This window comes from Aspergillus pseudodeflectus (genome assembly GCF_044049435.1).
Source record: "Aspergillus pseudodeflectus strain CBS 756.74 chromosome Unknown BJX68scaffold_4, whole genome shotgun sequence".
Lineage (NCBI taxonomy): Eukaryota > Fungi > Ascomycota > Eurotiomycetes > Eurotiales > Aspergillaceae > Aspergillus > Aspergillus pseudodeflectus.
In genome coordinates, this window is record NW_027263780.1 from 855,841 (window position 1) to 878,734 (window position 22,894).

General features: G+C 51.8%; 11 protein-coding genes across 11 annotated transcripts; 6 read left to right on the forward strand and 5 right to left on the reverse strand.

Annotated features, from left to right (window-relative positions):
- Positions 1 to 411: 411 nt before the first annotated feature.
- On the reverse strand, positions 412 to 755 carry BJX68DRAFT_262477 (uncharacterized protein; the record flags this gene model as incomplete). Its single annotated transcript, XM_071044454.1, has 2 exons — positions 412 to 518; positions 602 to 755. 2 exons carry the CDS (start codon positions 753 to 755, stop codon positions 412 to 414), a joined length of 261 nt encoding a protein of 86 aa, XP_070903918.1.
- Positions 756 to 1,848: 1,093 nt separating this feature from the next.
- Positions 1,849 to 5,008, reverse strand: BJX68DRAFT_277643 (uncharacterized protein; the record flags this gene model as incomplete). Its single annotated transcript, XM_071048370.1, has 4 exons — positions 1,849 to 2,653; positions 2,725 to 4,388; positions 4,442 to 4,754; positions 4,830 to 5,008. The coding sequence occupies 4 exons, from the start codon at positions 5,006 to 5,008 to the stop codon at positions 1,849 to 1,851; spliced, it is 2,961 nt and encodes a 986-aa protein (XP_070903919.1).
- A 976-nt stretch (positions 5,009 to 5,984) lies between these two features.
- BJX68DRAFT_227564 (uncharacterized protein) lies at positions 5,985 to 6,587 on the reverse strand. Its single transcript, XM_071038693.1, has one exon. The coding sequence runs from the start codon at positions 6,517 to 6,519 to the stop codon at positions 6,109 to 6,111; it is 411 nt and encodes a 136-aa protein (XP_070903920.1). The 5' UTR covers positions 6,520 to 6,587; the 3' UTR covers positions 5,985 to 6,108.
- A 256-nt stretch (positions 6,588 to 6,843) lies between these two features.
- On the reverse strand, positions 6,844 to 8,160 carry BJX68DRAFT_227565 (uncharacterized protein). The gene has a single exon (XM_071038694.1). It carries the CDS (start codon positions 7,937 to 7,939, stop codon positions 7,136 to 7,138), a length of 804 nt encoding a protein of 267 aa, XP_070903921.1. The 5' UTR covers positions 7,940 to 8,160; the 3' UTR covers positions 6,844 to 7,135.
- A 203-nt stretch (positions 8,161 to 8,363) lies between these two features.
- On the forward strand, positions 8,364 to 10,481 carry BJX68DRAFT_227566 (F-box protein). The gene has a single exon (XM_071038695.1). The coding sequence runs from the start codon at positions 8,537 to 8,539 to the stop codon at positions 9,998 to 10,000; it is 1,464 nt and encodes a 487-aa protein (XP_070903922.1). The 5' UTR covers positions 8,364 to 8,536; the 3' UTR covers positions 10,001 to 10,481.
- BJX68DRAFT_144388 (uncharacterized protein) lies at positions 10,308 to 11,414 on the forward strand. The gene is made up of 3 exons (XM_071036542.1): positions 10,308 to 10,890; positions 10,990 to 11,076; positions 11,168 to 11,414. The coding sequence occupies exons 1-3, from the start codon at positions 10,614 to 10,616 to the stop codon at positions 11,326 to 11,328; spliced, it is 525 nt and encodes a 174-aa protein (XP_070903923.1). The 5' UTR covers positions 10,308 to 10,613; the 3' UTR covers positions 11,329 to 11,414.
- Positions 11,415 to 11,649: 235 nt separating this feature from the next.
- Positions 11,650 to 12,366, forward strand: BJX68DRAFT_262481 (uncharacterized protein; the record flags this gene model as incomplete). The annotated part of the gene is made up of 1 exon (XM_071044455.1): positions 11,650 to 12,366. The coding sequence occupies one exon, from the start codon at positions 11,650 to 11,652 to the stop codon at positions 12,364 to 12,366; it is 717 nt and encodes a 238-aa protein (XP_070903924.1).
- Positions 12,367 to 13,055: 689 nt separating this feature from the next.
- Positions 13,056 to 14,381, reverse strand: BJX68DRAFT_227569 (ankyrin repeat domain-containing protein). Its single transcript, XM_071038696.1, has 2 exons — positions 13,926 to 14,381; positions 13,056 to 13,854 (listed from the first exon to the last, which is right to left on the reverse strand). The coding sequence occupies exons 1-2, from the start codon at positions 14,333 to 14,335 to the stop codon at positions 13,119 to 13,121; spliced, it is 1,146 nt and encodes a 381-aa protein (XP_070903925.1). The 5' UTR covers positions 14,336 to 14,381; the 3' UTR covers positions 13,056 to 13,118.
- Positions 14,382 to 15,037: 656 nt separating this feature from the next.
- BJX68DRAFT_262483 (uncharacterized protein) lies at positions 15,038 to 18,238 on the forward strand (the record flags this gene model as incomplete). Its single annotated transcript, XM_071044456.1, has 10 exons — positions 15,038 to 15,050; positions 15,106 to 16,271; positions 16,322 to 16,336; positions 16,387 to 16,569; positions 16,639 to 16,686; positions 16,741 to 17,224; positions 17,296 to 17,513; positions 17,565 to 17,861; positions 17,922 to 18,032; positions 18,086 to 18,238. The coding sequence occupies 10 exons, from the start codon at positions 15,038 to 15,040 to the stop codon at positions 18,236 to 18,238; spliced, it is 2,688 nt and encodes an 895-aa protein (XP_070903926.1).
- A 943-nt stretch (positions 18,239 to 19,181) lies between these two features.
- BJX68DRAFT_262484 (sulfotransferase family protein) lies at positions 19,182 to 20,236 on the forward strand (the record flags this gene model as incomplete). Its single annotated transcript, XM_071044457.1, has 4 exons — positions 19,182 to 19,314; positions 19,383 to 19,558; positions 19,639 to 19,812; positions 19,865 to 20,236. 4 exons carry the CDS (start codon positions 19,182 to 19,184, stop codon positions 20,234 to 20,236), a joined length of 855 nt encoding a protein of 284 aa, XP_070903927.1.
- Positions 20,237 to 21,005: 769 nt separating this feature from the next.
- BJX68DRAFT_277644 (sugar porter family MFS transporter) lies at positions 21,006 to 22,637 on the forward strand (the record flags this gene model as incomplete). The annotated part of the gene is made up of 3 exons (XM_071048371.1): positions 21,006 to 21,535; positions 21,588 to 21,884; positions 21,944 to 22,637. 3 exons carry the CDS (start codon positions 21,006 to 21,008, stop codon positions 22,635 to 22,637), a joined length of 1,521 nt encoding a protein of 506 aa, XP_070903928.1.
- Positions 22,638 to 22,894: the final 257 nt, after the last annotated feature.

Genomic DNA, 22,894 nt, shown 5'->3' on the forward strand with positions numbered 1-22,894 from the left:
TCCAAGAGGCCAGAGAAATCTGATCGGGATCTATTTACTTTGGCACTGCTAAGTGGTCAGTGCAAGGATGTTCAGGTTGCATTCTCCTGACTGGTAAGTAAGGGCCCAATGTCATGACGCATGGGCGCTTTTGCCTGAGGTAAAATTAAGACAGTTCTCATGTTACCCTCCAGCATAGCTGTTAGCCGGACTTACTCCATTAGAACTAATTTATCATATTTATTTTCAGAATTCTTCTGTATATTAGATATTACTACCTCCATGATTTAGAAGTCTTTCAGTGAGCCCAAGTCAATCACATCATCACTTTTGCTTTTCTAGCCGCTTGCGAACTGCTCGTTACAACGGACGACAATAGGCAAAGCATAAATAGAGACCAAAGCGCCATTCTCTCTTACGCGGCCTTCAAGGCTAGATCATATCTTCAATCTCCTCTTCAATCTCCTCTTCAATCTCCTCTTCAATCTCCTCTTCAATCTTCTCTTCAATCTCCTCTTCAATCTCCTCTTCAATCTCCTCTTCCAACATCTTCTAGTGGCAGGCACTTTAAAGTCTTTTATTTTACTCCAATTCATCAACATGACTAGCATTGGAAGCGTACGACTTGAGAATCCTGAACCCGTCGCGTTGACCGTCTCTGATGGTTCCAACTCGTGGACGCTCCCGGGAGCTGCTCCTGGTAGACCAGGCACCTTGAGTCTTCCAATGGCAATTGCAACGTATACCATCAAAAATGGTGCCTTGACTGCTGGCATTGTTGGTATGCACCCTGATGCCACGGTTACTGTAACCCCTGGAAACGGTGGTATCAACCACAAGGTCTTGGCTATAGCTGAATTAAACCCAGTCTAGGTAAGACATGTTAAAACCTCCTTGAATGATCTCTGTTCTTAACTTGGTGGAAGGATCACACATACCGCAAGTGGGGCACAAATACTGGACTAGGGGAAATGCACAGCTGAATGGTAGTGGCTGGTGATAAGCATTGTGGGATGCAATATGATGATGGAAGGAGTTGCAAAGTAACTTTGTTGCATATCATCTATATACAGCAATCAAAACATTCAGCTTAGGAGAAAACTTGGAATTTTAGAGGTTAGGGAAACATAGTGGTGCCTAGTTCAATCTCTCTATGAATGCATGTTTGCCTTTTCCCCAAACTTTGACTGTTTATTCTGTTTTCTTTGACCACATGCTCTTTTGAACCAGACTCGACGTTGCCCCCCAAGACGGCTTTGAATAGCTTGCTCCTGAACTACAAGTACAATGCTTGGTATGGATTTAGACCCTCCATAGGGTCACCACCGTGTCAACCAGGTTAATTGATTCAGAGGTGTATCTCTATTGTTATCCCTACATGTTAGACAGATCGCCTGGAACAGTTCGATCGCCTAGGAATTATGTTAACATGGAATCTATTCTACTTAGTAGGCTCTTCTGACTTCACTGCTTCCATGACTGAGATGACTTCGTGGCTGATAAGTATTATACTTAAGCATCAAGTGCCTAGGCTATCACACAACAGCAAAGTGGTCCTGCGCCTTTGTTAGCTATCCATGGCATTGCCTTGGCACTTCTGGGAAGTAGCTAGAATAATTAATTATTCTTGCTAATTTCCACGCGTTGTCTAATAAACAGATTATTTTCACTGGTTAGAGTGAACATATAAGTCTATAGTAGTTATGGACTTGGTCCATATCTTGAATATGTTTATTCCAGTCACCCTCAAGCACACGTAGCTGCTGCCTACATTATAAAGAGTTATTGCTACATCTGAAACAATATTAACAAATATACTACGTATGCCTAGCTCACAAAAAGAACAGCCACTAGCTATTGTATCGCGAATCAAACCAGATCCGCCAACGCCTCCGCCACAAGATGAGCCTCGCCCAGAACCCCCTTGATAAGCAATACGAGCTCATCAACTGCAGCCAAAAACCGAATATACGCCGCAAGCGCAACACACAGCTGGCAATAGTCCTTATCCTTCAACATCTCCGCGCTCACGAGAACATTCCCACCACACCCTGTCTGGCGATTGTGACTCTGACGACTTCGTCCAAATTGGAACTCCAGCGCCCGGCGCACAAGTGGTGTCGGGAGCATCTCCGGCGGCGCGTCGCCTGTACGAATCGCTTGCTCGGCTATGCCGAGCACGGCCATGATCTCGCCGATGCATCGCTGATCTAGCATTCCAGACATGTGTACAAGCTGGTCGCGGTGTGGCCGCGGCAATGTAGCTGAGGCCTTGAGAAGGGAAGCAAGGTTGTTATTAATAACGTGACATATCTGCTTAATCTGCTTGAGACTGGTCGAGTCAAAGCGTGAGCTGGATAACTCGAAGCGAAGGTTTGATATGGGGTCAGCGAGCGTGTTGAGTGACTGGGTGAGCCCCATCCAGATAGGCTCTCCGAGTGCTTGTGCGCATTGATCTGGATTGGGCTCGGACCAGGAGGAAAGAAGGAGCGCGTAGTAGTCAGACAACGTCCGGACGGAGCGTGAGAGAGACTTGCAAACATGGCGGGTAGCGGATGGAGGGCGGGGTAAAATCTGTACAATGGTAGCGGCCCCGCTACCGATTAGAATAAGTAGTACGCGTCTCCAGAAGACGTTGTATCCCACGCCGGGATCCCCATAGGTAGGGTTATGCCTGTTGAAAATTTATTAGCTTGCCGGGCCTGGAATTGCAAATTGATCTAGATATTTATAATGAGCACTCACGTATCCACATAGCTGTAGATGATAACAAGCAGGAAGGTCACGGCAACGAGGGTTCCGCCTGGGATATGATACGGCGGGACGTAGAGGCGAACCCAGAGGAGAATTGGTAAAAAGGCAGCACAGACAGCAGATAGGCCATACGGATTTCCTGGCCCTCCTCCAGATCCAATGTACCAGCCTAGAAGGCCTAGAATTCCTCCTGCGAGTGTTCCAGCCGCGGGTCCAAAGGTGGAGAAGGTAAAGTCAGGCATATCGATACCTAGCCCTAATTGTGCAGTGATTAACGCCCACAGGCCCTTCTCACGGTAGAAAAATCCAGCTGTACTTGGAAGAACAGCAGTAATAGAGACCGTGATAGTAATAATAACCATCCGAAGGGCGTATAGTCCTGCGTTGCAGGTCAGCCAGTGGTAGAGGCCAATTACAGCTTTTCCAATAGGATGCCGTGCTCTTGGACGATATCCATGCCGCGCCTGAAGGACTTTCTTCCCCTCTTGGGTTGCAGTTATTATAGCTCTGGTTTGTTTTGGTTGGTCTGGGGTTCCAGAGGTAGCTCCTGATCTCATCGTAGGCGCTTTGGCGTGTTTTTCCAACGCCCAAGTAACAGCATACTTGATGCTTGTTGGCCACCATGGCTGAACTCGCGAGGCGATTGAGAAGTGTTTGGACACTTGTTGTAGCAAAAGTTCCATGCTTGTAAGCACATTTACCATATGTTCTTGGAAGCCAATAGCAATAATAACACCTGATAAGTTGTGCTTTGGACCCTCATCGCCACCCAAGGAAGGGCCATAGTTCTCTTCTAACCGTTCCGCCATATGTTGTAGGAACGTTATGCGACTTTCGCGTAAATTTATAAGAACAATTTGGATACGTTGGCTGACTTGATCATGCTCTGTGGACGATGCCGTGTGATACCAATGTTGTCGGCCAACAAACTGTAGCGATTCCTGAATGACGGTTAACCCTTCAAGACACCCTTCTACAGCCGCTAGAGCAGTTTCCCGCAGCTTCGGTGCTAACTCATCGAAGAAGGAAGAGTCTTCCTCATATAGTGCATTCACAATAGCGGCAAACTGAGCTCGCTGATGGGCGCCCACTTCCCTTGCGCTCTTGTCATCGGTTTTCTTTTCGTAGGATTGCCCGTCACCGCTGTCAACTAACTGGGCGCGAAGCTCTTTGATCTGCGTGTCGCTTTGGATGCCACTGCGATGAAAGTCCGACAGCGCAAGAACAGCTATTACAAGCTTCTGAATTGGTTCATGAAAAGCCTGAACCACATCAGCTCCCCAACACCCGATCGAAAAGTCAAGCGGCAGAAACGCGAAGGAAGGCTCTAGCTTTTGATATGTGTTAACAACTTTGGCCTGACATTTGCCAAGATATTCAATATCAGGATTGGTGAAGGAGGGCAATAGAGGTTTAAGGTCCTCAATCACGTCGCTAATTCCTTCCAGGGTAATGCCGACCGCGGACTGCGGGAAGAACAAGATCGTACAGGCGAGCCCAAGCCCCACGCCTACCGCCGCAGGCTTGACAAGCGGCAGTGGCAGGGTGCCGTTGAACGAGGGAAAGAGCGGTCCGAAGCAGAGGAAACTACCCGTGATGATAGTGGCAAACACAAACGTCAGAGTTGCCTTTGGGTTGTCTGCGCGGAGACGTGCCTAGGATGTAGTTAGACAACCGCATATAGCAGGTGGAGGCTGCAGTACAGTACCATGAAGTAGACGAAAGGACAAAGCATGCAATAGATAATAACGGTCACACGCGTATCTAGCATCCAGCCGTCGAAAATAAGGCGCTGCGAGATTATGCTAGGAGACTCTCCGGTATTTTGCGCTTGTATACTAATGGCTTCTTGCATTGACATGAGGAGTGCCTGCGTTTGCGCATCTGGTCGAGCAGCCAGGGCTGCCTTTAGAGTAATAACGCCCCATGCCCATGCGAGACAAATACCGACGAAGATTGAGATAGCCCCAAGTATATACTCGAACAGGCCTCCGGAAGGTGGAATGATAAATAGAACGACACTGTTCGTGATACAGCTGGGATCAGCGAGTGGTAACGACATTTAGTTGGAGACATATAGTTAGGAAATGACCTACCAAGCGAAGAAAACGTCGGCACCAAAGTCTGACAGAACTGGCTGTATAAACATGAGAATACATGCCACCCATGCTGCCACCCAACAACGAAAGAGAGTCTTGAGCTCGCGAGGACTGGAGTGGTCCAGAAATGGAGGCAGCCGCCGTTTGAATTTTTGAGTCGTTTCCAAGCCTGCCATGATTGAGAGCGATGGCAGTCAGTGGCAGACAATCAGATATGCAGTAGAAAGAAAGGAGCGATGAAGAAGAAAGGAGATGTAACAAGCAAAGTTAGAATAACATTATTTTACTAATAGCTTAGCCATGGATGATGGATACCTTACCCAGATTGTATGTCGGATACGAAATCACTGGGATCTACTTTGTCATCATGCTGCCAAGACACGCCATGGGCGGAAAGCCAAATAAATCTACGGCGTCAGATGGGGACAAGGGGACAAAAGGGCAGAAACAAAATTTAACTAGGGGGCCGCTCGGGACACACCCTTGAGGTGACTCTACAAACGGATGGGCTTCCTATTACTAGTAGATATACTCATAAATATGCTAAGAAATATACTAAGAAATATACTAATAAATTCGTGGGCCTTACGTGGGGTACGACCTCATCGTCCGGGGTAATGCAGCCATACTTGCAATATACCTTCCGCCGTTTGCTATTGACTTTCAAAAACAACCGGCTTGCATCCGGCCAAGAGAGCGCGGTCCACTGACTCTTCGGCCCATTGGGAAGAAGATCAATCCGAATCTGCGACGGGGCGTCTAGGGACAGTTCTTCGAAAACGAGGCGGGGTGGCGTTTCATCCGCGCCGAGAGTCAGGAATAGCAGTGGCTTCACTTGTTGGGGCGAACTCTGTGGTGGGAGGATAAGATAGTGACAATGCTGGTCGGATTTCGGGTTGGGTGCCGAAGCGATGACTACCTTGAAGAATGGCTGTCCCGGCCGTGCAATGATATTGTGTCGAGAACCGGTGGTTGCTTGAAGGTATATCTTCAGACCCTTTCGACCGTCAACTCGGAATGTTCTGTTTAAAGGATAGTCATCTATCCAGCTAAGTATCTCGAGCGTGACACGTGGGGTAATACGCGTGGCTCGGCGGTAATAGTTGCTTGTGTTGTTAGCTGCGAGGAGTAAACAAAGTCAGAACAACATACTGAATCCCAATCGCCGTATGCGGACCATCCTTTGAGATGAAGACAGGCCCGCCACTCGCCCCACCCATCGTATCCTTGTCCTAGTGAAGGGAGAGGTCGTCTAATGTATCCAGCAAGGAGGAGTTCATCGGAGGTTGACGCTGATGGCAGGGCAGGTTGCTGGGAATGCGCTTGACACTTCCCCTGTCTGGCCATCCTTGGAGAAAACCGACTCAATTTGTCGTGAACGATTCTGAACCCATACTCGTCCCATAAGGGAACCCGTCGCCACCCACTGTAGCCATTCACACATGCCGTTCTTCTTGCGCATTTTTTTCTGATCACGGAGGGCGGCTTCTAGACGGTCAGATACCATTTCCACGAACGGGCTCTGCTCCGTTGCTGCTTCTCCTGCGCTCGCCAGAGCCTGTTGAAACATATCAACTGCCTCGTCATACCGGCCCTGTCGATAGAGGACCTTTCCAAGGTTTGCCCGACTCACGCTCCACAGCCCGGCGTCCCGATTGCTGTGCAGGCGCAACGCTCCCCGGTGCATAGATTCCGCCTGCGAAAGTTCGCCCCTTTGCCGTAAAACTTCGGCGAGATTGTCCAGGTCGGCTAGAATCTCGGAGTGGTCGGGAGGAAAAATCTCCCGCTTCCACCGCAAGCATTCGGGATACATGCGCTCTGCGTCCTCGGACTGGTCGAGATCATCCAGAACACGGGCAACGAGCTCATGCAGCGAAGTGTATCCGGGTGCTTCGCTCCCAGGGCGCCCTGTCTACCGGTAAGTACTTCTTCAAACAAATCACTCGCCTCCGCGTGTTGGTCGAGCTCCACAAGTACTTGCGCCAGATGGAACATGCTCGTCAGCGTCTAGGGATGCTGCACTCCAGAATGGCGGAACGCCGGCGGTACCAGCTCCGGTGAAGCTCCTCCGCCTGGGAATACTCGCCCTTCCGCTGTTTAAAGACGGCCAGATTAGACAAGCACACCAGGGTCGATGGGTGATGTTCCCCGAGAACTTTAGCAAAGGCGCGGTGGGCCTGGTGCTGGACCTCCTCCGCCGCCTCCCAGTTTCCCTGCGTCAAATACAAGCTCGCGAGATTGCAATAAAGTCGTATCGTATCTGGGTGCTCCTCGGGCTTTCAGCAATTTTCTATGCAACAGTACTAGATAGACTCTTCCAGATCAGACTCGGTGAGGCCAAAATATTTCCTCCCAAACTTAGTTGACAACAAATATTTGTCTCCAACTCTGCCTTGGTTGATCACCACCCCTTCAGGAGAGCCCTGCTCCCAACTAAGCAGAATATCATCTATCTCTGCCTGATCAACCTCGAGCCTCCCTTTAACTGTAATATTCTGGTTCATGTCGAAATATGCCACCAAAAGCTCATCTGTTTCGAACGTACGCTCGTCCACAATAAAAACCCATGATATAGACGACGCAGCTAGCATATCCCGCAAGGGAGATTGTCCTTCCTCAAAAAGTAAATGTAGATCTTCCCTCCACCTGGGATTTACCCTCTTAGCATCCGCAATAGATGCCTTGACATCCGGAAGGCACATGTCAATAATCCCCTGGATGGGCCTGCGAGAAAACGTCTCCCGACACCCGGCAATCTCCGGAAGAATCTCAAACACACGCCGCCAGTCTGATCCGAAATCAAAGCGCTCCACATCATCCAACGCTGCCCAGCTCGCCACCATATCAACGTTCTCGGAAGCCCGGACGTACTCGGCAAACTGGGCATCCCCCTCCTCGCTGTTGCCGTAGTACGTGCGGAGCACCACAGGCGGGCCACTGTCTCTGCCACACCAGATTTGCCACGCGCGCCGGCGCAGGTCGTCTGAGCGCCAGGGCCGCAAGATCAGTGCAATCTCTTCGGCTGTAGGAATCCGTGTTGGGTTCTGTGTCGGGTACATGTCGAAGTCGGTCGGGTCCCATTCCTTGGGGATTTCTTCGAGCTGCATGTATTCATGCACCAGCCGCTTTCGTTGTTCGTCGACGCTCTCGGGAGAGGAATAGTTCCAGAATCGCTAGAATCACGGTAACGGGCTGCAATCCAAAACACTGGTGGGGGTTCATACGATCAGGTACTGTTCCACGGGCAGTTGGCCCCAGTTTGGGATGGCTTTCCGGGGGATGCGGGGATCCATGCCGAAGGATCGTTGCTACTTGAGGTGGAGAGCAATGAGGAGGAGATAGTGTGGAAATCAAAAGCGCTACAGTCCCTCAGCGATCACTAATGATGATTCATCAGGGACTAGCGGCGGCATGCCGAGCCAACCGTGGAAGCCTGCCGATTCCCGAGCAATACACCGCCAATCAGCATGTTGACTATAGCCCTTCAGCCAGCCCGCCACGCCGCGGCGAGTCCGACGACTCAGCCAGCCCAACCTAGCCCAGTCCAGCCGCACAAGAGTCCGGGCACCATATATCCCGAGGGAAGATTTTTCTCTCGCGCGTCAGCTTGTGAAAAGAAAGAGATGTGTTTATCCTTTTTCGCGGCGGAGGCATCATACTTGTATTCCTGTCGTTGTCGTGGAGATTCCTGAGTATACAGCAACATGTCGCTGAAATGCGGTCTTCCCGTCCCGCTGGAGATTCTCCAGGCGATTCTCCTCGCATTGGATCTCGAGAGCTTCTATGTCGCGTCATTGGCATGTAGCCTCTGGCGCCGCGCAGCGTCGAGTCCGGCGATCTTGCGCCGGCAGCTTTTGACTGTTCCGGCTCTTGCAGATTTAAGAGGATTCATACGGAATGCAACATCAGAGGAGATCAGGGCTCTATATCGACGCGTCTGCCGAGAGAATCTCATCGGATGTCGGAAGGCAATTGAATATACCGAGACGAATACCGCGAAAGACCGCTCGACACGGATTGGCGACATCCCCGTGCGGTCGCCAACTGGCGTCTTCTCTGCGCAGCTGCGTGGGTTGACGCTTAGCCTCGACACATCACCTGGTCTATGGACATGTAAAGCCCGCGAAATCCAGCTCAGCCCAACACTGTACCCCGGCGCCGACACCGTCAAGCAAATAGCAAGCCACGCACAGATGCGCTCCTTCTTCCGCGCCCGATCCTTCGCTCGCATGCAGGTTGCAATGTCGCGGTGCGGCGCCCTTGTCGCGGTGGCGCTGGGCCAGAAAGTACACATCTACGCCCTGAAACCAGAAACGCAGCAGCATGTCGAAGTTGAGATTGGCGATAGCGTCCTCGACGCGATACAGAGTCTCGAATTTACCGACGACGACGAGATACTGCGCTGCGAGATTGATGGCGTCGAGGGGAGCTACGTTCGATACCTGGGCCATAGGCGGTGCAGGTGTCATCAACCGAGCAAAGTACGTGGGTCGAAACAGGCTAGTACGCCGGGGCAGAGAATCAGGTACTGGCTTGTGGCGTTGCGGAATGTATACCTGGACTCTGCGGAGGTCGAGAGGAGATTAGGCGGTGGTGTCTCGCTGCGCGGGATGCGGACTGTCAAGGCGCCGGCCCCACGGGGAGAGGAATGTACATGTCGATCGACAAAGTACTTTTTCGCCCTTCTTCGGGAGGGGCCTTGTGAAGGGCGGTATGTTGTCGGTCGTGTTTCTGGTGATGGGGTCGTGGATATCGTACAGCAGATCCCGACGCGTCGGGTATCAACATACGCAGAGACTGTGGACGAGACGGCGGGAGCGGGTGCAACATTACTGGCGACGCAGTTGGACCGATGGGACGCACGGAATCTCCCTACGGCACACTCGCCCGATCCGATCCTTTGCGTCTCCGACGATGGGAAGATTCTCAGCGTGTTCGAGCCTCCGCATGGGCAGTCGCTGGGCACGATATACATTTGTTCCGCGGAGTCTGATTGGTCCGGTGGAGATTTATTTGGGACATCTGTTGCGTGGCCATTTGCGCTTTGTGCTGTGGATACTGAGCTGGAGTCTCTGTCTGTTTGGAGAGGTGATGATTGGGGATACATTATTGCTGCTCAGTCACAGGAGCAGGTGATGCAATGGAGACTTGGACCGATGTTGATTTGATCGGTGTTGATCTATATCAACAGCTTGAAGACTATCTTATCACCTAATAGTAGACATGACTAGGGACAAGCGATACTGAGCGTTTCCTCAAAACTCTCACCTCCTGCTGACTCCATCAACCGGGCAATGGGTCGGCCCCTCTTGACAAGCAAAGGATATCGGCCAGGATAGGCGACTATAAACTCACCGCGGCCACGAGAACAAGCGACCTTGTCATGCTGGCGGCCTACTCCCTGCGAAGTAGACAAGTCCTGGATACGTGCGAGGGCAGTAGAGATCTACACACAAGGAATGTACCAATCATCACAGCAGCCAAGCGCCCAAGGCTGAGCCCTCGTCCAGCCAAAGAGCTTAGCCCAAGATCAAGCCCCTGGAGCCTCACTCTTCTCCACTCCAGTCCGCAACATGACGCACCACCTTGTTGGAATCAACGTGTGGTTCGTCCAAAGCATTCAGCCCCCACTCCCCGACCCCCACCACTAGGCAGGCGCCCGACACTGCCCCAGGACCTTGACCATCGGGGCGTATGCGTGATTAACATATTAAAACCCAAACACACCCTCCCCTCACACAATCCACATCTACACCATCGCTCCTCCTCTCCCCGCCCACAATGTCCTCCCCCCTTCTTCCGTCAACCTCCGCCCCCGCCTCGACAGTCCGCACCTACATCACACAGACCCTCATAACAACACACGCAGTCACACCAGACGTCGCCGAACTCCTCGCCGAGAAATGGGATATCGGGCGCGGGCACGAGTTTCGACAGGCCTCGCTCGGCCATCTCCAGCGCGTGTTTGGGGATAACGTTGGGCTGTGCCTGTACCATGCCGTTCGCGAGGCGAGCCCTGCGCCTGTGGAAGTGACCAGGTTGCAGGTTTGGAGTTTGGGTATGTATTCAGGATCTTGGTTTCCCGCCCTTAAAGGCCCTTGTGGTGTGCTGAAACGAACTATCCATGGCTGGCTGGCTAACCCCCGCCCCGCTCTAGTCGCCGCCGACATAACAGGCCTCCTCCTCACGGGCGTGGTCATCCTGCGCTTCATGCCGAATGTGCTTGGACTAGGGGATCAGCGAGGTACGTCGCATACATGGCCCCCAATTATTAAATACATGGCTTCTCTGCTCCATGCTTCTTCTGGGCATTGCTAATCCAACCATTCTACTAGATCCGATCATGTGGGCCGCAAACCCGGCCTGGTGGCTCGCGTTTGGAGTCTGTGCTGTCAACGCTGCCTACCAGCGACGGATACAGAGTATCAGGGATGGACTCCTACTGGTCGGGGGGTGGCTAGCATTTTTGGTGGGGATTAAGCTTGCGCAGAGGTGATTGAGAGGATATGTGGGTTTTATTTGTCCCCTAGAACATGATCTGTGTATTAACTGGCCAAGTAGAGCATTCCTAATCAGTAGATCTCATCGTGTATATCTTGTTTGCTATCGCAAATCGTCGCAGTAGTATCTTTCCCCTAGAGCTAGACGCCCCTCGCACAGACTATCCAACATCGTTCGACTAGCATCATCTAGACAGAAATCTCGCGCGACACGCCCATCAAGGCTCTTGACACCTGGATCCGCACCGTACCGCAGCAGCCTCCTCACAAGCCCAGCCCCAAAGCTCCTCAGTGCCGAATCAGCCTGCACAGCGTACATGAGCGCTGTAAGCCCCCGCATCATCGCTCGCGTTCGCATCCGCGCCCTGTTCCAAGAGAAACTCTGCCGCTGCCTTCTGATCAACCTTATCAAACGGGCCATGTGTAGTTTGTTTTGCCAGCACGCGGAGAAGCATCGTGCGCCCCTCTGTATTCCGCTCATCAACCCGCGCCCCGGACCGAAGGAGCGCCGTGCAAACCCTAGAATCATCCACGAGATGCAGGGCCGCGAGCCCCGCTGTATCTCGCGCGTTTGGATCCGCGCCGGACCACAGGAGCCGCTTCGGCGGCGAGGGATGGCTCTGATTGATAGGAGACAATCCCCACATCCAGGCATCGGTGTTCTCCTGGGCCTCGCGCTGCACAGCCAAGTGGAGGGGCGGGATTTAGTCAAGCGCTATCGTGTTCGGGTCTGCGCCTTGCTCAAGCAGCGACTCGATCTTGTCGACGTCGCTCCGGACTCGTGGGAGGGCGTGGTAGAGTGGTATGCGGCCGAGCAGATCGGGCTTGTGGATGTAGGCTCCATGTACAGCAAGGAATTAGAGCACTTCTGCGCCGTTGTATTTTGCTTCTACCGCGTAGCAGAGCGCCGTGCAGCTGTTGTTAGCTTGCGCGTGCAGGTCCGCTCGCGCGACCAGGAGGCATCGAATGATCATGATAGAGTGGGATCCTTGCCGCATGTAGCACGGTATTCCCTTCCGTATCGGCAGCCTTGACATCTGCGCTGTGCTCGAGCAGGAGCCCCTGTATGTAGTCTCCACGCTCCTACAATCACATATCAAGATCTACATTTAGCAAATGCACCTGTGATGACCAGGTGAACATCTTTACCAAGGGCTAGATGTGAATCGTGTGACTTGATTGCTTTTAAACTTCGATTCCGCTTGCGGAGATCCACAACTCTAAGATGGCGCATGGGTTGGAACCGACCCAGTGGATGGTTTTGAGTGAATGCTAATCTCTACCCAGTCAGTAGAAAGAACTGACATTAAGATTTGCTTTTGTAATAAGATCGGACAGCTTAATCTGGACCAAGCCCGTGGTTAGAGTTTCTTTGGTTCGGCCTGCCTTTAACCGTGGACCGGGCCTCGTGGTGATATTCTATATTATAGTCTGCTATTCGACCACAAATGTAGGCGCTGCAGGTGGCATGAGGTTTCGACAGAAAGTATATTCCATGGGAGAACAGGTAGATCATGATCTGCAATGATAAGGACAAGGTTTAACGGTTGCATGGATGAAACTTAATTACATCATGATGTAAATTGCGTAGACCTACCACCTTCAGCATGTAAAGATGTTCACAAGGCATACACGGGTGGGTCTCCATTCCTTGGTTCTCATGTCTCTGGAGCTTTCTAGCCTTTACTATGACCCTCTAATATGATGGATCAAACTTGAAATAGGCATGTGCATTTCCAGTAGTACCTAGAAACTGGTTTGCCTTAAACTCGAAAGAGCCCAAGATTCAGGCAGCTTTGTGTCCTGCCGCCTGTTCACGTAACTCATCGACCCTGTTTTGAATGATATAAGCCACGCCGACATGTCTGTTCGCTTCGGCCAACTTGAGTGGCGTCTCCCCATCCACAGTCATGGCTGTAAGGTCAGCCCCAGCGGCAATCAGCTCTTTGGCAATCTCATTGTATCCACCATACGCCGCCATATGCAACGCCGTCCATCGCCATCTATCGGAGGCATTGACATTAGCGCGCCTATGAATGAGCGTTTTGACACTTTCCAAGTCCCCCTCATCCGCAGCTACGATTAGGCGTTCGTCGGAGACAATGCCCAGGAGACGAAGGGTGAGCACGACCATCGGTGACGCCTTCTTGCTGTTGACGCGATGGCCCCTCTTTCGCATATTCGCCAAGTCTATCTCCAAGTCCGTAGCCCTATGCTCCAAGTCTTCCTCAATTTCCTTCATTGACTCGAGTCGCTCCGCGTCAGACCCCTCGGGTAAGTCGATGTCATAATCACCGGTTTCCTTTGCGCGACGGACAACCGCGTAAATGAAGTCCAGATGTTCGTTCAAGACGGCATGCGGGATACCCACGCATTGGAGCTCTTTCTTGAAATCTTCCCATTGCTGCTGTTTTGATGGGACGTCCGATGGCACTAGACGCATCACAGAGTCCTCGTGGAGGCCATCACGGACTTCTCGTAGGTATTTGAGGACCGTTTTTCTTATAGCCGCATTGGAAGTCCTATAGCGCGGACATTGTGAGTATCACCTAGCCAGTCTTATCCGTGGTATATCGGCTGGTTTCCAACCTACATTGACATCTTCCTTTCAAGGGATCGCAACCCCGTCGTTGTGCTAATGATCTGCGTGTGGGCCTCGCCGGTATTAGCCACCTCTTTGAGAAGGTCCCACCGTTGCCGTGAGCGAAATGACAGGCTGTCCCATTTCTGCAGTTCCTCCTCAACGCACTTGAGAGCCCCGTAGACAGTGTTCAGCTTCTCCCTCAGCGAGTCAGAGGCAGTGTGGCTCAGGCCGGAGTCATCCTGCGTCAGGTTCTCGCGAATATCTCGAAGGGTCATGTAAAGACTAGATGTGTCGTTGGACAATGACTGGAAGTCATCCGCCGACGATTTGCTTGACCGGTAAACGTTCAGCGCAAGTTCGGCCACCAGGCCACAGTCGGCAACAGTTGGGTTAAGCTGGAGTCCAGATCTGGCTGACATATTGACTGCGCGACTATGTTTTGGGTAGTTCACAGTTCCCCTAGAGGTAATATAGACCGGGGGAAAACGAGGAAGATTAATGTCGAGGTTAGTGCAATTTAAATGGCTCTAGATCGGATCTCGGGCTGGCGCTGAAAACAGCTTTGTGGGCTGAGGATCTCACCACCGTGACCCCTCCTTGAACCAGGCATTTCGCTATTTTGGCACAGCCATTCAGTGTTATGCGGACTTGGCTCGGCCCATTAATCGTCAGGGAGAATGGTGTCATTTGCGGCTTCCTCTCTAATACCCAGCCTGTTGTTAAAACACAGTGATAGCAGGCTGAGATGCATGACGATCAACCTGGCCAGACCATTTCAGACTCGCAAGGGCCCATGATTCCAATAATGGCATGATGCTGCCTTCGTCTGCAAGAATAACGGTCCTCTCAGGGTTTTCAGAGTCGCTAAGCCTGGATAACCTGTCCTCGGTATCATTAGGGAAGGCGCGAGGGGCCACCAACAACCCCCCAAGAACCTCGCCCCGCTCGAACCTCTTCTTCTAAACACCAACATCATCCTTATCAACAGGTTCATCCTTACGGAGTTACTTAGTTACCTAGTTGGATGTCACTTGGTCCTGGCTTTTCATGCTTCTTTCGCAATACTCCTTTGCTTAGGCTTACACTTTAGCTCAACCAGCTTTAACAGTATGAGCAGAGAAATGGCCGACACGCGTAAGGGAATGATTCGTCTTCTGAGCATGTGGCCGTAGGCTAACTCGAGATGTAGTTTCGGCGGTTGTCCGTCAAATGGAGGACGCTATTCAAGACGAAGACGAACACAGTTTTCAAAGAAGCTTCATGAAGCTTGGATCTTTTGCTGCAGACCGTCAACACAACCGGCTTGAAGAAAGGCACATTCTACACGATGCAGCAAAGAGAAACTCCCTCCCAATTGTCACCCTCATCCTCTCCACCAATCCCAACACGAATGCGAGAAACCTAGAGGGCTGGGCTGCTCTGCATATTGCAGCTAATTCAAGGTGTGAAAACGCACCTGAGATCATCACAGCTCTGATCCACCATGGCGCTGATGTCAATATGAGGGATGCCACCCAATGGCTCCCTCTTCATCGAGCTGTGAACAGTCGAGCGGTAGAGAATGCGCTTAGACTCATTGACAACGGCGCCGAAGTCAATGCAGTGGTTCCCGACGTGGGCGCAACCATCTATCTCGCCCTCGATGCCATTCAAGACAGCCCTCCTACGGCACTGGCGATGGTTTCGAACCTTCTGTCTGCGGGCGCAGACCCCAACTCCCGAGACTATCATGGCAACACCCCTCTTCACAGGGTCCGCCAGCTCCAGTCGCAAATAGTCGATCGCCTCCTCGAGGCAGGAGCAGATCCCAATGCCCAAGATTACGAGAGAAAGACCCCACTCCATAAAGCTGTTGCCAACGACGAGTATCTTCTGGCCAGAACTCTATACAACGCTGGCGGAGATCCGACTGCAGTTGATAAGGATGGGGCGACACCAGAAGCACTTGCAGCGGATCGTGAATATCATGACTCGTTCGAGAACCTGTTTAATGCGTCCAGGACAAGTCAGAAACCAAAGTTTCGGCTGCTATACCAACAGGCTCGGCCTTTTGAAACGCACCCTGTACGTAGGGAGGTCTGTGCGGAATTCCGAGGCTCCTTCTGGTACATCAAAACCCCAGTAGACGCCAAGGAAAACTTCAAATCGTCCGAGTATGATGACTGTGGTAAGCCGCGCGTCAGCTGCTCTCCGCTAGCAGAGCCAGAAGATGAAAGTTCCACACCAGGGGATGTGACGTGCCGCCAGTTGACCAGGGCCACACCGACAGTGTACGATATGCTATATAGTGACGCTTTACTAAACGGCTTCAAATTGGCTAGTGGTCCTAGGTGGATTCACCTACCATTCACAGTTGTATGCTACCCCTTGCCCCGGAATCTTCGTGGAGGCTAACGTGTGATCAGAAACTATGGATAGATGTAAGAACCCCCGGCCATGGATTTCAGGCGGAAGCTTAACCTCAGTGTAGCACTTGATTGAGGCCATCGCCAGAATTACCGCGCACGGTAATTTGAGCCTCCCTCGGACAGACAACGATAGTGCAGCTTCCGGGGCAAACCATCTGGGCGACAGCGCTGATATCAAGCGCTTCATCTCGGAAACATTCAATGAAACTGGGCTAGTAGCAGGTTATCGGCAGCCTGGGCTTGTGGTAAGGTCCCCAATCTCGCTATATCTTGTGCAGTCATAACCCATGCAATTACTGACAGCAGGACAAAAGTTTAAAGATAGCCCCGGAAAGCAGGCACCCCACAGAGTCTCGTTAGTTGTAGGTCAACACATCTACCCCTCTCGCAGGCTATCTGGAGATCTGACCACATAGCTGCCTTTTATCGACGTGGACTACAGCATCACAGAGATGACACGCGTGGGAATCGGGAATGGGGTCAGAGGAAACAGAGATGAAAGAAATCAAACGCACATCCAAACAATGAGAAAACTACAGGGTAGCTACGATGACGATTGCTGCAGGCTACATTTCCCCCGGACGTTGGACGAGTCAAGCTATGACTTTCTAGAGACTGATGATTTGAAAAGGCGCGACCAGAGTCAGGTTCTCACTGTGTATCTGGAGGGCAAGAGGGCCCTTGCAGAAGCGGAATCGTCAACACCTGCCAGCACCAGACGCTTATTAGGACAAGCGGTACCCAAATCTAGAGAAGGTGCAAGGGAACATTTACTTTGGAGAACACTGAAGAACGAAAAGTCAGCCGCGCCTTCAGCCAGTGCTGACCAGGAGAATGATGGCCCGATTCGGACAAAAATGCTGATGGTTCCACAGCTTTGGTTATGGAAGCTTGATGAGCGTCAGTTGCGTCAAATTGGGGTTAACCCCCCAGACAACCCCTGGCTCGAAGACCTCCTGACATCTTTACAGATACCATCATTTCGGCATACCCAGAAAGATGGGATGCACCATGCGGCCAGTCGATGTTTGACAAGGTCCGAAGAGAACTACAGTTCTGTACAACAGTCGATGATGCGATTTCTAAAATAGCAGACACTTGTGTGAATTACATACAAGACTCGTGGTATGTGTCCAAAGGCAAGTCTTACACAACTTTCGATGCATTCGATCAGACCATTGCAGAGGCGGTATGTTACCTTCATTGGGCTTTAGCACCAACTATTACTGACATGGCATAGTCTAACGAAGTCACCAAATGCTACGAGGAATTCGAAACGTCAGTCGGCTCAGCCAACAAGAACATTCACCTCCAGGTTCACAGAGGCGCAGGTATACTCAAGAAGATCAGCGACGTTGTGGACGAGATTGGCATAATCAAACGAGTATTGAATGATCAGGCCCTCGTCATGACGAGCATCCTCCGATGGAGATCTGAAACGGATGGTCCTGACAGGGCGGATGAGGCCAAATATATGCACCATCCACTGGAACGGTTCAACCGGCTGGAACAAAACGCGAGCAGCGTTCAGAGTTCGGTGCGTGCCTAACCAATTGTAGACTTCTGTATACTACTAATTACCAGCCAATGGCGCCAGCTTATTACCCTCCTTGATATCTGGCAAAGGGAATCGATCATCGATGATGCACGCGAGGAATCAAGACAGTCTCGTGTTCTATTTGTCTTCACGGCTGTCACTGTGTGTTTTGTACGTCCTGACCACCCGCATCTGCTTGGTTCCGACAATCCTAAATGAATAAGTTGCCTCTCTCCTTCATCGGACAGGTATTGGCTTTGCCAATGAAAGAGCTGGACAGGGACCCTGGCGAGCACTTTGGCGCCTCGTGGGTCCTCGAGGTAGAAGGCAAGTATCACGCCGCTGGCAAAGATCAATCAAAGGGACAAGTAAGCTGATATTACCTGGCTCAGTGATTGCGATGATTGCCACACTCATTGTCATACTCATTCTCTTCTGGATGTGTTTTGGACTCCCGGAATACGTCAAGAGCATGTGGAAACAGATTCCCCCCTCGACTCGGCACAAAGGATCTGATGATGACAAGGAGCCAGGTACTGACGATAGGGAGGAAACAGCGGAAGCTCGACAGTGGCATGTTAGGGGTTGCTCTGCAGTGTGCTCACGCCTCAGAAACAAACGACGCAGACAATCAGACATGGAAAACGGCATAGGATGAGTTGGCCGTGGAGAGTAATCTAAAGGGTAGTCTTAACAGTAGTATTCGTCCACTTTACTCGGCGACAAAAATTTAGAGGTGGGGATATCAAAAGCGTTTGGCAAAACATCACTCATCTTTATCATAGGTACTGCAGGACCTTGTGGTAATATCATATGTACTGTATGTCGAAACTCCACATGGCAGATCTAATACGTTAGGATGTATCAAATTCAGAACCTGAGACCATGGTCGGATCCTAGTATTTGGACTGGTTCGCTATGTTCCTTTCTTTTCTGCCTGTATTAGCTGTTGGTGCGAATGATAATATCTGAGCATAGAATATGAAACTTGCTAAAAACCTTCGTAGATCTGGAGGTCTTGAAGATCGCTAATAATTCTCCAGTAGGAGCTCTATTTCCACCATACAGACCCGAGATTCTACGTTGCAAGACCACTTACTACTTGAGACAAAGACACAGGCCAAGAATGGGCCGCAGAGCCATTGTTACCTGTGTCGCCCCCGCAGCATCGACTTTTGTTTGTTACACTCTCTTTGTCCATAAATACCTGAAACAGCTCCACAACAACATAACAAGTTGATCCACACCAGTTATATACTGAGGTTTAAGCTATACTACACCTCCCAACAAGATTATTTCTCATTTACCCAACATAGCAAAATGGCCGTCCCACTCCCCTTCCCAACGACGCCCTACCCCCGCCTCGACCGCCCCCACGACTACAACCACATCCCCCGGCGCCAAAGCGAGATGAAAGTCCTCGCTCTGGGAATGCCCCGAACAGGGACCATGTGTATGACCTGTTTCCCTCCCACTTATTGTCGAAGCTAGAATCTCATGAATATTCTAACCAATGGACAGCGTTATATACCGCCCTTAACGAACTCGGCTACAACTGCTACCACATGGCCGAGGCCGCTCTCGATCACCGCAACCTCTCCCTCAAGCATTGGCAAGAGGCCATCGTTGCCAGGTATTATGAACTCGGAGAGGAGTACAAGGGGGAGGACTTTGACAAGATGCTTTGGCGGTATGATGTACGGACCCCTTGTGTTTCCCCAATCCTCGCGAATCAGTCTTGTATAATCTTTGACGAGCCAATTGTTAACCCGCGCAGGCTGTAACAGATATCCCGTCAATTCTCTTCGCCGAAGAACTCATGGACGCATACCCGGACGCGCAAATCATCCTTACGACGCGCGACGTGGACGAGTGGCTGCCCTCCATGGAGCGGGCCTTCTACAAAGTCCTGAATATGAAGCGCTGGCGACTTCTCGAGCTTTTTGACTATGTATGACAACCTCCCTTCTGTCCGTACTGCATACCCTCACTAACCAACCCAGACGTACATGCGCCCCTACATGCACCTCCTCCGCACAACACTCAACATCTGGACAGGCCGGCACTGGAAAGACAAAGACCAGCTCACCGCAACATACATTGCCCACAACGCGCTGGTCCGGGGGCAGGCCCAAAGGCGCGGGCGCAAGGTCCTCGAGTTCCACGTGCGCGATGGCTGGGGTCCACTATGCGAATTCCTTGGTAAACCTATCCCCGCGAAGCCGTTTCCGTGGGTGAATCGGGGCGATTTTATCGCGCAGTACCACTATATTGGGTTTTGGATTCGGGTGTTTTATGTGCTGCTTGGGTTTGGGGTTTGGGGGGTTGTTGATGGGTATTTTGAGAATTTTTATGGCGTTAATTCGGTTTTGTAGATCATTTTGTGGTGATTGGTATAAAGAAGCTGTCATACTAGAGATGGCTTTCTGCTGTTCATCTTTCTATATATTCTCATGGGGTAGAGGTAGTGTGCAAAGCAGGCCTACTCTTATTATCCTACATTCACTAGGAGTCTCTACATTTAGATAATCAAGCCATACTTATCGCGCTCCTGATGAGCGCCCCAATTGCGAGTATTGGTGGGCTTTGCAGGGGATACTGATAAGCAACATGACTCATGACGCCGGACGCTGGTGATTTAGGCGCTTTCGTATGAGCTGTTGGTAGTTGGCCCCTTCCCGACGGCCCCAAGCTAACCTCAAAGCTCGCTGCCGAATAGATCTCGGAGGATATGTGGAGAGGGATCAGGCCATAAGCCGCATCTGATCGTCCACAGGACTTGGCCCAGATCTCGACAGGAATGGGGCTCTGTCCCACCGGAACCGATCGGCGCGACTGGGGTACCCCTCAAGTACCGAGCGCCAGGACGGCAAATGCCCGCAACATGATGACAGGGGTATGCATCAACTAACCTACTCAGGCATATGGCCACGGGATATACCCCAGTCCGTTCTAGCTCCCATCGGAGGATTCCCCAATGCAGCTTGGTATACGAACCAGGACTTCCACCAATCACGGCGCCAGCCACCCGCTTGCTTCTCTATATGAAGCATCCCCAGATATGTCCCATCTGGGGTCCCCAGGCTTTCTGTCTCGGTAGACCAAATCAAAATATTGTGGTCCATCAATTGATAGATCGACAAGATGGGTCGCATGAACCCAAAACTATACCAGTTCCTCGTCGCCCTGTTTGCATCCTTCGGCTCATTCCTATACGGATACGACCTCGGCATCATCGCCTCAGTCGTCGCCTCGGACTCGTTCATCGAGAAATTCGTCAACGGCCGAAGCCATGTAGCCGGGACCGTCGTCGCCCTGTTTACAGCTGGCGCCTTTTTCGGTGCGTATGGAGCCGGTTTCACTGACCCCCTGGGCCGCCGCACCACGCTCGCCCTGGGCTCTGTCCTCTTCATCATCGGCGGTGTCCTCCAGACTGCAGCTGTTAACCATGGCATGCTTTATTTCTCGCGGATCTTCTCGGGATTCGGGATTGGGATCCTCGTCGAGGTAGTCCCCATGTTCCAGGCGGAGATTGCGCATGCGCGGATCCGTGGTGTTTTGGGTTCGTTGCAGCAGACGATGCTGGGGATTGGCGCGCTGTCGGCGTCGTGGATTGGGTACGGGTGTGAGCATCGCTGGTCGGATACGGGGAATAGTGTTCAGTGGAGGTTGCCGTACGTTTTCCCTTCTGAGCAGCTACTGCGACTAGCTAATGAGATGAGACAGCCTCGGACTGCAGATCGTCCCTGCCATCGGACTCGCCTCGTGTATCTTCTTCTTCCCCGAGTCCCCTCGCTGGCTGATTGACCATGACCGCCACGAAGAGGGACTCAAGAATCTGGCTACGCTGCATGCCAACGGCAACGTCGCGGATCCGTATGTCCTCGCCGAGTTTGAACTCATCAAGCAGCAGGTCGAGGAGGAGCACCAGCACGGGGCGAAATCGTACAAGGAGCTCTTTGCGAATCGAGCCAACACCCGTCGGATCATCATCGCATGTGCCTGCCAGGCCTCCTCCCAGATGTACGTCCCGTCCATCAACCCAACATCTCCAACGCATCCTATGCTAACGATAAAACCAGGACCGGCGTCTCGGCAATCCAATACTTCTCCCCCGCAATCTTCGCGCAGATCGGCATCTCCACCTCGCAAACGCTCCTCTACCAAGGCATAAACTCGATCATTGGCGAAGTCGCCCAATTCATCTTCTTCTTCCTCATCGACCGCGTCGGCCGACGGCCCCTGCAAATCGGAGGGAACATCGCCTGCGGCGTCGCGTTCACCGTCGGCGCCGCCCTCATGTCCATCTACCCGCCGGAATCCACCAACACGTCCGCGCACTGGGCGTTCATCGTCTGCAGCACGTGGGTGTTTAATTTCTGCTTCTGCGCGTCCGGGACGATGAGTTGGATTATCCCCGCCGAGATCTTCAATACGGCGACGCGCGCCAAGGGCATTTCGCTGGCGACGATGGTTTCGTTTGCGTTTAATACCATGATTGCCGAGGTCACGCCCATTGCGCTCGAGAAGATCGGCTGGCGGTACTATCTGCTGTTTATCGTGTGTGACTTTACGAATGCGCTCTTCTTTTATCTGTTTCTGCCGGAGACCAAGGGCATCTCGCTCGAGGTTATGGATGATCTCTTTACGAATTCGCCGCTGCTTGTTCCGGGGAGTCGGTGGGTGGCGAGCCCCGAGGTGGATATTGAGATGATCAAGGAGAGGAAGGATATTCTTGCGCAGGCGGCGGTTGTTGAGGAGGTGGAGGGGAGATAAACGTATGGATGGTAACTGGGTGTCCCCAGTCGCGCGGATCGGGACCGGTAGCACAAGAGACTCATTCTGGTCCAGATCTAAACTACCCAGTTTTGCTGACACTCGCATATGACTTGTGGGATGATCTGCCCCGCATATCCTCCAGTCGATTTAAGAGGGTCTCGAGCGTTAGTAGAGACCGTCGTGAAATGCGAGTGCACACCACGGCGCTTTATCCTAGGTATATATAGCGCGCAACTGTTTGCAGGCTTCAGGAC